General features: G+C 52.4%; 1 protein-coding gene across 1 annotated transcript; it reads right to left on the minus strand.

The window, feature by feature from the left end:
- Positions 1-1,196: 1,196 nt before the first annotated feature.
- Positions 1,197-8,874, minus strand: SHISA2 (shisa family member 2). The gene is made up of 2 exons (XM_030477762.1): positions 6,351-8,874; positions 1,197-4,430 (listed from the first exon to the last, which is right to left on the minus strand). Exons 1-2 carry the CDS (start codon positions 6,652-6,654, stop codon positions 3,877-3,879), a joined length of 858 nt encoding a protein of 285 aa, XP_030333622.1. The 5' UTR covers positions 6,655-8,874; the 3' UTR covers positions 1,197-3,876.
- Positions 8,875-9,339: the final 465 nt, after the last annotated feature.

Genomic DNA, 9,339 nt, shown 5'->3' on the forward strand with positions numbered 1-9,339 from the left:
TAGAAGTGTGGCTGTGACTTTTGAATCCTCAGATTTTGGGCTCGTGTGTTACAAAGAAAAGGGGCAGATCAGTTCTCCTATGGAACAGATACACATCCATTGGTAGGACCTGAGAGCTGCTGTGCCTGCCTGGGCCCTGGGCTGCTGTGGCACAGTGCTACGCAGTAGCACTATGCCAGGGTTTTCCAGTTATCACATTACATGCGGGAATGTTCCTTCTGAGTTCCTTCTGAGTTACAGCCAACTAGACCCTGGTCTCAACTAGCGCTGTAGCCTATAAAAAGTAAATGAATGCATCTTTCCTAACCGCCACTTGTGCTTGCTCCAGAGTTTACCAGCAAGTTTCCACAAGTGTTTTCCCCATGCCGTCCATAGCCACCACATGCAGCAGGAAAAACCCTACGCTGCTCAACCAAGGGGAAAAACTGCCAAGAAAAAAAGAACAGAGCATGGGGAAAAGCTTTGACAAAAAGAATTGGCTGCAAAGTGCTCGTCACCTCAGCACATCTGCTCTAAGCTGTAGCTGACCCCTTCTTCCCTGCCAGCCCTGCTCCTTCGCCTCCCCCAGACACCAGGAAGCCGTGGCATTTTGGGATGTGCTACATAGAGCCTGAACAAGGCTACATTTTTCCCAGACTGTTCTTTCCTATTTACTTAAGTCATAAACATGCCTACCTGACAAGGCCCAATTTCCTACCTGTGCCCTTTCCACCCCACCAGCCTCCTGCCTGCAGCACGGCGCCGGCATCGCCAGCAGGAGGGAACAAACAAGGGGAAAGCAAAGTGGCCTTGTCCCAGACTGAGTAATGCCCCCCGCACAACAGGGGTTTGGTTTTCATCTCGCTTATGAGGATGGTGTTTGCACAAGTGACAAGGGTCCCCATGCAGAGGGAGGTGGGAACAGCACAGCCACTTTGAGGGTTACACACTCAAAATGCTTAGCTGGTACCTCTGAAGCCAACTGAACCCAAAAAATCCTCTGGAAACAACATTGGCATTACTTGGAAAGGGGGAGCCTGAGGGGGCCAAGGTCTCTGCCCCCTCCTGCTGCCACTGCTGCTCCCCAGCATCCCTGGGGCCACTGGGACATGAGGGGTCCCCAGCTCACCTGGTGCTCAGGTGCCCTCTCCCTGCTCCCCCTCCCTCCAAACAAGCCCCTGCAGACATGCCCCATCAGTGCTCAGCATTCAGCCATGTAAGGTAAATAAAGATGTTGTTTTTATTGTTATCCTTCAAAAACACAGCCAAAAATCCTAACTTTGCTTTTTGGGCAGAACTGGGCTGATCAGATGTGCTCTTGTAGACAGAGGAAAGTAAAGCATTAACTGAAGAAGAAATAAAAAAAACAACCTATAACAAAGCAAATGAAATCAAAGTCACACCATAAAGTATTTATTAAGAAACAAAGGGGGCTTTTTCTCTTCATTTGTAAGAAACACTTTAAAGCAAGTGCCCTTTCAGAGATTTAAAAGCTGTATCAAATGGTAACATTGGTTTTACATTATTGTACATGACATAAAAAACCCACCACATCTCACGAACTTCCTTTTATTACAACTCAGGTTTTTTTCCTTGCAGTTGTAAATTAATTTCTACAGACTTAAATTTAACTTACTTATTTTGTCCATTTTTTTTTTTTTTTTTTTACAAGTAAACAATATACAAAGAGATTCACCTGAATTTCATGGGTCAGAGGTGTCCTTGCCACAGGCTGTGTGAGGCAGGCAGCGCGCGCTGGCGGGGTGGGGAGAGCCAACTTGGTTCACAGTTGGGAAGGATCAGGACCGCACGGATGAACTTGTGTTCTGGCCATGCAGTCACGAGCCGGGCATCACGGGGGGGCCAAGCACCTCCAGATCCACCAGCAGCGAAGGCAGCTGAGCCCCTGTATCCGATGCTCAGCTTTGGAAGGTCAACGGGACCAAGCTGCAATGTGGGCAGGTAGAACCCTAAATCCCCACGAGACCTGGGCGCACGTTGGGTCCTCTGAAGCCTGGCAGCACCCAGCTCTGCTGCACTCCCCTGCCTTTGGAGGTGTCCTGGAGCAGAGCAGTCACCCAACGCCTCCAGCAGCCGGCCGCTGCCTCGCTGAAGGCACCCAGCCAGGGCAGAGGGATGCCAGGTCTCATAAGCCAATTTTCCTCTCCAGGTCCTACGTGCTGAATGGACGCTGGCAGCCACGAACAGCAGCTCTGGGATAAATTAGCTATTCATTTTCCTATGTCAGTGGTCAGACCATGGCTGCCCGCTGCAGACTGCCTGTGTGTGGCATGTTTACGAGTAAACCACTGAATTTGGCAATGCTTCAGCACGGACATGTAGTTTAAAAACAGACATACAAAAAAAGTAATATCACAGTTATTGCTACATACTGATACAGTATCAGGCAATAAGAAACCTTTTATCAGCTCTGGTTACAGTAATTGCCTGGGTTTGGTATATGGCCTCAGTCCTCTGTTGCAGTGTTTCGGCTGAACAAATCGATGGAAATACAGACTACTTTTTTCAAGAGACAAAACCAGCCTAAACAGTTTGTTGCATCCGGGGTAACACACTATGATTAATGTACAGTCTGATTATTCCCAGCATGCTGTTTCCTGGAGAGGTTTTTTTTGCCCAGATGAAGCAAAGCAGCGCCATTGCAATGTCATCTCCTCAGTCCACATCATGCCTCCTCCCTGACCCCGTGGCATTGTGGGGAGCCACAAGCACCTTCATCCTTTGGTTGGGCCTTTTTTCTAAAGTACAGCTGTGCCTTCCTCATCCCCTGCCCCATGGATAGAGAAGAAAAGGGGATAGGTTTCAACCTCTGCCAGCCCCCCTGCACCCAGGCTGGGGCTGCTTTGTGTGACACCCTCCCCAGCACCGCAGAGCAGAGCAGAGCTGCTGCTCACAGTGGGCCGGAGGGGGACAAAGTCCATTTTCCAATGGTCAGACTCCATTGCAGGCAGGGCTTGGGGCTGACAACTCCGTGTGTGCTCACATGGGTTTAGTGTTTCATGGGAAGTGAGGTTATGCCAGGCGCGTTCGGAGTCACAGTAGGACCTTTCTCTGCAAAGGCAGGTTCAGCTCAGCCGTGGCCGGCTGTACCAAAAGCTTTGTGTCAGGAAGAGCAAGCACCTCGTACCCTGTTCTTAGTTACAAGTTCACAAAGTCTGTGCAAACCACTACTGGGTCCTGATCTTGAGACAAAACCAAATCAAGAAGGGTTTCAAGTGCATGGAAAGAAGAGCTGAATAATTCACACCCTTCTAATTCCTACATAAATACCAGGGACAAGGAAAACTGGTCTTTGCAAGACTAAGCCTTTTGTGGCATCTCACCCCAAACCAGGGATGTATAAGAAGCCACGGGGCTGGTACCAGCACCTGGCATGCAGGGATTGCACTGGTTGGCGCTTGGTTGTGATTGTCTGTAAAGCAACAGGAAATGTCATTAAGAAGCTGGGAAAGGAGAAAAGAGGTTTCTTAAGTACTGCAACCTCGTACAGCGTAACAAAACTCTTTCTACGAATTAATTAGGCAAATACTTCTGAACATGTCGTACCTGAAGGGCACTTAATGGCTCCAGCGTTTATCTCACAAGTACAGCGATCTGAAATACATATGGATTTTCAGTGTAATCCTTCGGCACTGTAAATCATGCACTGGAATGAGAGTGGATCTGGCAATGTTAATTCAGAGATATCATCCTAGAGTTTCTGGCAGCGGACCCCGATGGAAATAAATGGTTTATAAACACTGTCTGACATGCATGAGCCTTTCAAAATTATTTACAAGTGATGTTCTGGGAGCTTCGTTCCAAGGAAGTATTTCTCCACCGCTCAGTTTAGATATGAAAAACTGCTGGGTGGGAAGGGGGAGGAAGGCATCAGCGCTACACAGTCACCGCTGGGTACATCTTCTGTTCGCTGCTGGTGTGCGGGTAGGGAGACTGGATCTGCCTGTAGCCGCTCTGCAAACCATCGAGGAAGGGGGGCACAGGGGTCAGCGGCATCGAGTCGTGCTGCACAGCGTAGCCCACATACTGGGGGTGCAGGTACTGCCCCTGGTGTGGCACGATCTGGGTAGCCTGCTGGCAGTTCAGCACCGAGAAGTTTGTCGGCATGTTGACATAGACATTGTTCATGGTCCCCTCGGGCAAACAGCAGTTGGTCTGGGACCTAGTCGGGGGTGCCCTGGCCCCTGAGTTGGCGCTGGAGCTGGAGCTGGCAGCGGTGCTCGACTGGCGTGAGGAGGAGCCCCGGGAGGTGCTGGCACTTGGGATCATGGGGATCGTCTCCATCAAGCGGGTGCCCCCAGGGGCTCGGCTCTGCTGTGGCTCCTGCTTGGGCCGCAGGCATCTGCAGCAGCAAGCTGCCACCAGCGACCCCAGGATGATGAAGGCGACAAATACAGATCCAACGATAAGGAATGGCACATAGATGGGCACTGCAACAGCGAGGAAAACATCGTCACTGGGGGCCAAGGACAAACCTCAGCAGCTCCAGCAGAAGGTCCCCCTCACACAAGCTGAGCCCACCTCCCCCCACTCAGGTCAATGCAGGGTGAGCACTACAAGCTGTGTGTGCAGCCGAGCATTTTACACCAAAGATGAAAAGGGCTGCAAAAACCAGTGGCTGGAGTTTCTAAAAGCATCTTTAAAGTTACAGGCAGGGAGGAAAGCCCACAGCTCATGCCTCAAGGGAGGACAGCTGGCTCCTGTTGATGGTGGTCTAGACATCAACCACAACTCCACACTTCACCAGATCCTGTCTCTAAAACACCCTACTAGACAAATCAGGCAAGAGAACGCTGGGTTCGAACAGTGCTACAGGGAAATACTTTGTGGGCAGGATCTCTGCTTAGAGCTCAGGAGCACGGGGTGGTCAAACCCCAGCGTTGCATCACATCCCTCCCCACTACCAGCCCTGTGTGGCTGCTGTCACCCCTCAGGGCAGGGGGACAGCCAGGCAGTGACCCGGCAGCAGCCCCAGGGATCAGCATCCAGCTGCCCTGAGTTTAGGAAGAAACCATGGGGCAGGCAATGGGGTGACAGCACCATGCTCTGAAGCTTCACTACCAGCAGAGGAGCAGCATCGCTGCTTAAAGAAGAAACATCAGGGCAGGAGTGCAGGTGAGTGAGGGGTGGGAGCAGAAAGTATGGGTGATGCTTCAGTGGTGGGGTTGGAAGCCCAATGAGGCAGATGATGAACACCATCCTTGGGACAACCTGGGCTCCGGTTGCTCTGCACTCCTAGGGAAAAAACACTTTTATCTGCCTCAGTAAGAAACCTGCATGGATATATCTGGGAACAACAGGGGAAGATGCCAGACAACATGCCTGGGCTTCAGCATTTTCACCAAAACCTGACAGCCTTGAGACTCGGGCAGGGCTGCGGACCCCAACCTGACCCTGACTGACTACACTGAGACAGACCCTGATAACATGTCCTGGCACAGCAGCTGCACCTCCAGCAGGTGACCAGTGCCAGGCTCCCAACCCTGCTGAGCAGGAAACATTAATTTAATTCAGAAAATCAATCGTTAATAAAATTGCCTTGTTGGACTGCAAAGGGGGGTCATCTGTCCACTCAAGTCAGAATAACTCCGTGCACAGCCGATTACATGGAGCAAGATACAACCAAAGCCATGTTTCTTCTATAATTTTAGCACTTTTTAGACAAAAGGTTTGCAAAAAATTGTCTCTACTTCTGCGCTTGGTGCTATAGCAGCTCTTGAGCAGGTGCACGCACTTGCTACAGACTGTAACACACAAGTTTTCCAAGAGTAAATCTGTCCTAATTATAACATCACTTCAGGCTACTTCTAGCGCGTTCAGCGTGTGTGGATTGCAGCAAGGGCGCTGGGAAGCCACCAGGGCTTTATTTGAACAGCAGCAGAAAGACCAGAGTTTATCCTTGAAATTCTATCTTGTAAAAACCGGTCCTAAGTGGGGGTGGATGAACACACACAATCAGAGTGGGGGCCGCCCAGGAACCATTTCGGAAGGCCACATTACTTTTTTGTTTCGCTCATACGGATCGTTCCATTATTTTACTTCCCGTCTTAACCGCGAGCACAGACGGGGCAGAGGACCCGGTCTCACATCACCTGCTCTAACGGACGGCAGCGCTCGGCTTCCGAGGAACAGGGAAAGAGGAAGGATCTACACGAGGGTGCCGTGCCCCGTTCAACAACTGCGGGCGGCCCTGGCCGGACCCACCGCTATCCATTCCGCGGCGCGGGGAGAGAGGAACGGGCGATGACGGGGAAGAGGCGTGCGAGAAGTTCGCCGCGAACCCGCGGCTGCTCCCCCGGAGCCACTGAGCCATGGGGGGAGCCCCCGGTGCCGGGCCGGAGCCGCCTCACCTGCCGCGCCGTCGGGGCCGTCCTTGCCGGGGCGGCCCGGTTCGCCACCGCCCTGCCGCCGGTCGTTGTCGCAGGCGCCCTGGTCGAGGCGCGCCTCGGCGCTGGAGCAGCAGTACCGGAGGGCGCAGCTGCCGCAGCAGATGGTGGCGTCGCCGCCGTCGAAGCGCTCGGGGCACTGGAAGCCGTCCCGCCAGCCGCCCTGCCCGTCCAGCCAGCCGTGGCAGTACTCGCCGCTGCCCGCGGCCCCCGCCGGCAGCAGCCAGCCCAGCGCCGCCAGCAGCAGCCAGCACCGCCCGCCCGGCATGGCGCGGCGCGGCGGGCGGCCGCTCCGTCAGAGCCCCCCCGCGCCGGGGCAGCGCCGCCCGGCCCCCCGGGGCATGCAGCCGCCGCGCTGCGGGGAGTCTCGCCGCGGGTCCTGCTGCCGCCGCCGCCGCCGCATGCCCGGGGCTGGACCGCGGGTGCGGAGCCGCCGCCGCCGGGAAGTACCGGCCGAGCGGTGCGGAGGGCTGAGGGGGCGGGCGGCGCCGCTACTCGCTACTCCGTGCCGGCCGCCCGGCCCGCGCCCCGCGCACGTCCATGAGTGAAGGCAGCGGGTGCGGGGTCCTCCTCCCGCCCGGGGGGCTCTACAACACCGTGCGCCCCGTCCGGCGCCGCGCCCCGCACCGCCGATGGGTGGGGGGCGCCGCGCCCCCCCACTTATAGGCGGCGGTGAGGGCTGAGTGCGCATGCGCCAGCCCCGCCCCCATCCGACGGGGCGGCACCGAGGAGCGGAGGCGGGGACGGGAGTCCCCCCGAGCCCCTTGTCGTCCCGTCAGCTCCCCCGGGCCTGAGCCCAGACACCCCGCCCCGCACCCCCGGAACAGCAGCCGCGCTGCGGGTCAGACGGGACCGCTCCGCACACACGCGATGCTTCCGCCTCCCGGCTCCTTGAAAGTTGGCGGCAGCCCCGGGGAACACACAAGGATGCTCCGTCAGTCGCGTCCGGGAGGCTGAAGCATCAGGAAGGTTTGGGGGTTTCTTCTCTCTTTCATCCAAGTCAGCTCCCGCGTTACAGACCAAAACTTCTGCTTACAACACACTAAGTCAAGTGAAAAATACTTCTTTTAATAGAAAGGCAGAAAGGGGTAAGCTCTGCTAACCGGCGCTGTTTATAAACACTGCTGCCAAGCCATTTCACTGCAAGGAAGGTGACTGTGAACTTAGGTTATTTCTCTCATTCTCTCAAGCTTTTCTTCTTCAATGAAATTACTGTCTTTCACTTAGAACATCCAGGCCTTCCCCTTTCATCTTCACCTCCCTCATTTCTTCTTTTTTGTTCCACTCCTAGACAGCTGTAGGCTTTCACAGAGGTATTAGTCTGGACCAGGAGATTCTGGGCAAATCAGAGCCCAGGTAATGGCGTTTTGCCCCTCAGCTTCACTACAGCTCCCAGCAAGTTATTCCCAGAGCCATGGTACCGAAAGGGCAAGATGCAGAGGTGGGTCCCACACACTTGCACCTTGCCACAGAGAGTGCTACTAACCTGGAGCAGCCAACCTTTGGAAAAGCTCGTGGTTATCAAGATGAAAAGTGGGATTGCAGCACGACAGGTTCTGCATTGCCCATATCAACCCAGTCGGATCGTGAGAAGAAACTTGCAGGAATTTGAATTATGGAGCTTAAGATGCTCCATCTCAAAACCTGATCATCAGCCACCTGGAGCTGTCAGCTTTAACTTGTTCACTTTGGGGTGAGGAGCACATCACACGCAGCCCTGACCCTTTTCATACAAACACCCCACATGAACCAAAGCACCCCTTGGCCAGGACATCCTGTGCTGTGGGTCAGCATCAAAGAACAGTAAGAGAAAGGGATCGTAAGGGTAAGGAATTAAAACCACAAGCTCCTGTCCTGTTGGGGTGTCTGGCAGCTCCAAGTGACAGTGCGGCAGCTAACAGAGGTCTTCCTACAAGATCATTTTCTTAAGATCTAAGTTGGACTGACATCTTCATAATAAGAAAAGCAAGTTCTGGATTCTTTTATATGTGGCAAGCAAAATACTTTCCCAGCCCCACCATTGAGTTGATGGTTCCAGTGATACTCAGTAAGGTGGATCTCTTCCAATAGCAATAACAGAAGATAGTCTGCCTTTCACCTATCTAGCCATACTCATTCCCAGTTAGGAGTCTCAATCAATCATGACAAGATACCAGCACCAGATCCTCTGCAGAGATTAACAGGTACTTTACATATTCAATCTCAGAATTTGTCTCAACTTGTCTGGGTAAAACCAGAGATAATGGCACACCTCATTATGCTTTTGTAAAGCTTGAAACACTCAGCACTTTGCAAAGTGCTTTAAAACATATTTAGCAATAGATTTGTTAGCAAAGATTCTTCATTTTTCCCTAGCTATTTTTACAAGCCTATCAGGTAATATCTCTATGATTTAAAGTTTAAAGCCCACGAAAAATCCTGAAAACCAAAAGATGCAAAAATACATAAATATAGCAACAGTCTTCTGCTCTGCAATGGTTTTGCTCACTTTCCCGTGCCTAGCAATCTCATAACACTAGCTCAATCTATTTCAGAGTAAACCAAACCCAGCACTAAGGCCCCAGATCTTGTAGACTCTGCATCCCATCAGGCTGAGCATCTTGCAGCTTTGAGCTATAACTGGAACATCATATATACGTTTAAGTGGGCAAAGGTTCTTAAAGCCTAGAGATATTCAATAATGATCCCAGAGTCTATAAATCTCTATTATCTGCTTCAACATTATTTTTTTCTAGAAGTCTCTGAATTTTTACTTCTGCTACCAGGTGTAGCTTTCTGAGGCCTTTGGCTCAGCAGAAATGTTCTTTGCCTTTCCCAAGCCAAACGTGTGATTGCAGGAAATAAATGCCACATTTTATTTCAGTCATTTGAAGAACTCATACATTGTTCTGTGACTCCTGAAAAATCTTCTCTCTTGGAGCAGGGACAATAAGAGATAAAATTACTTTTGTTA

This window comes from Strigops habroptila, chromosome 2, assembly GCF_004027225.2.
Source record: "Strigops habroptila isolate Jane chromosome 2, bStrHab1.2.pri, whole genome shotgun sequence".
NCBI classification, from domain to species: domain Eukaryota; kingdom Metazoa; phylum Chordata; class Aves; order Psittaciformes; family Psittacidae; genus Strigops; species Strigops habroptila.

Bases quoted from the DNA above. Each gene is read 5' to 3' on its own strand.
- SHISA2 (XM_030477762.1), bottom strand. From the start codon at position 6,654: ATGCCGGGCGGGCGGTGCTGGCTGCTGCTGGCGGCGCTGGGCTGGCTG. The intron at 4,431-6,350 runs GTGAGGCGGCTC...TCGCTGTTGCAG, and splicing joins CGGCCCCGACGGCGCGGCAG to TGCCCATCTATGTGCCATTC.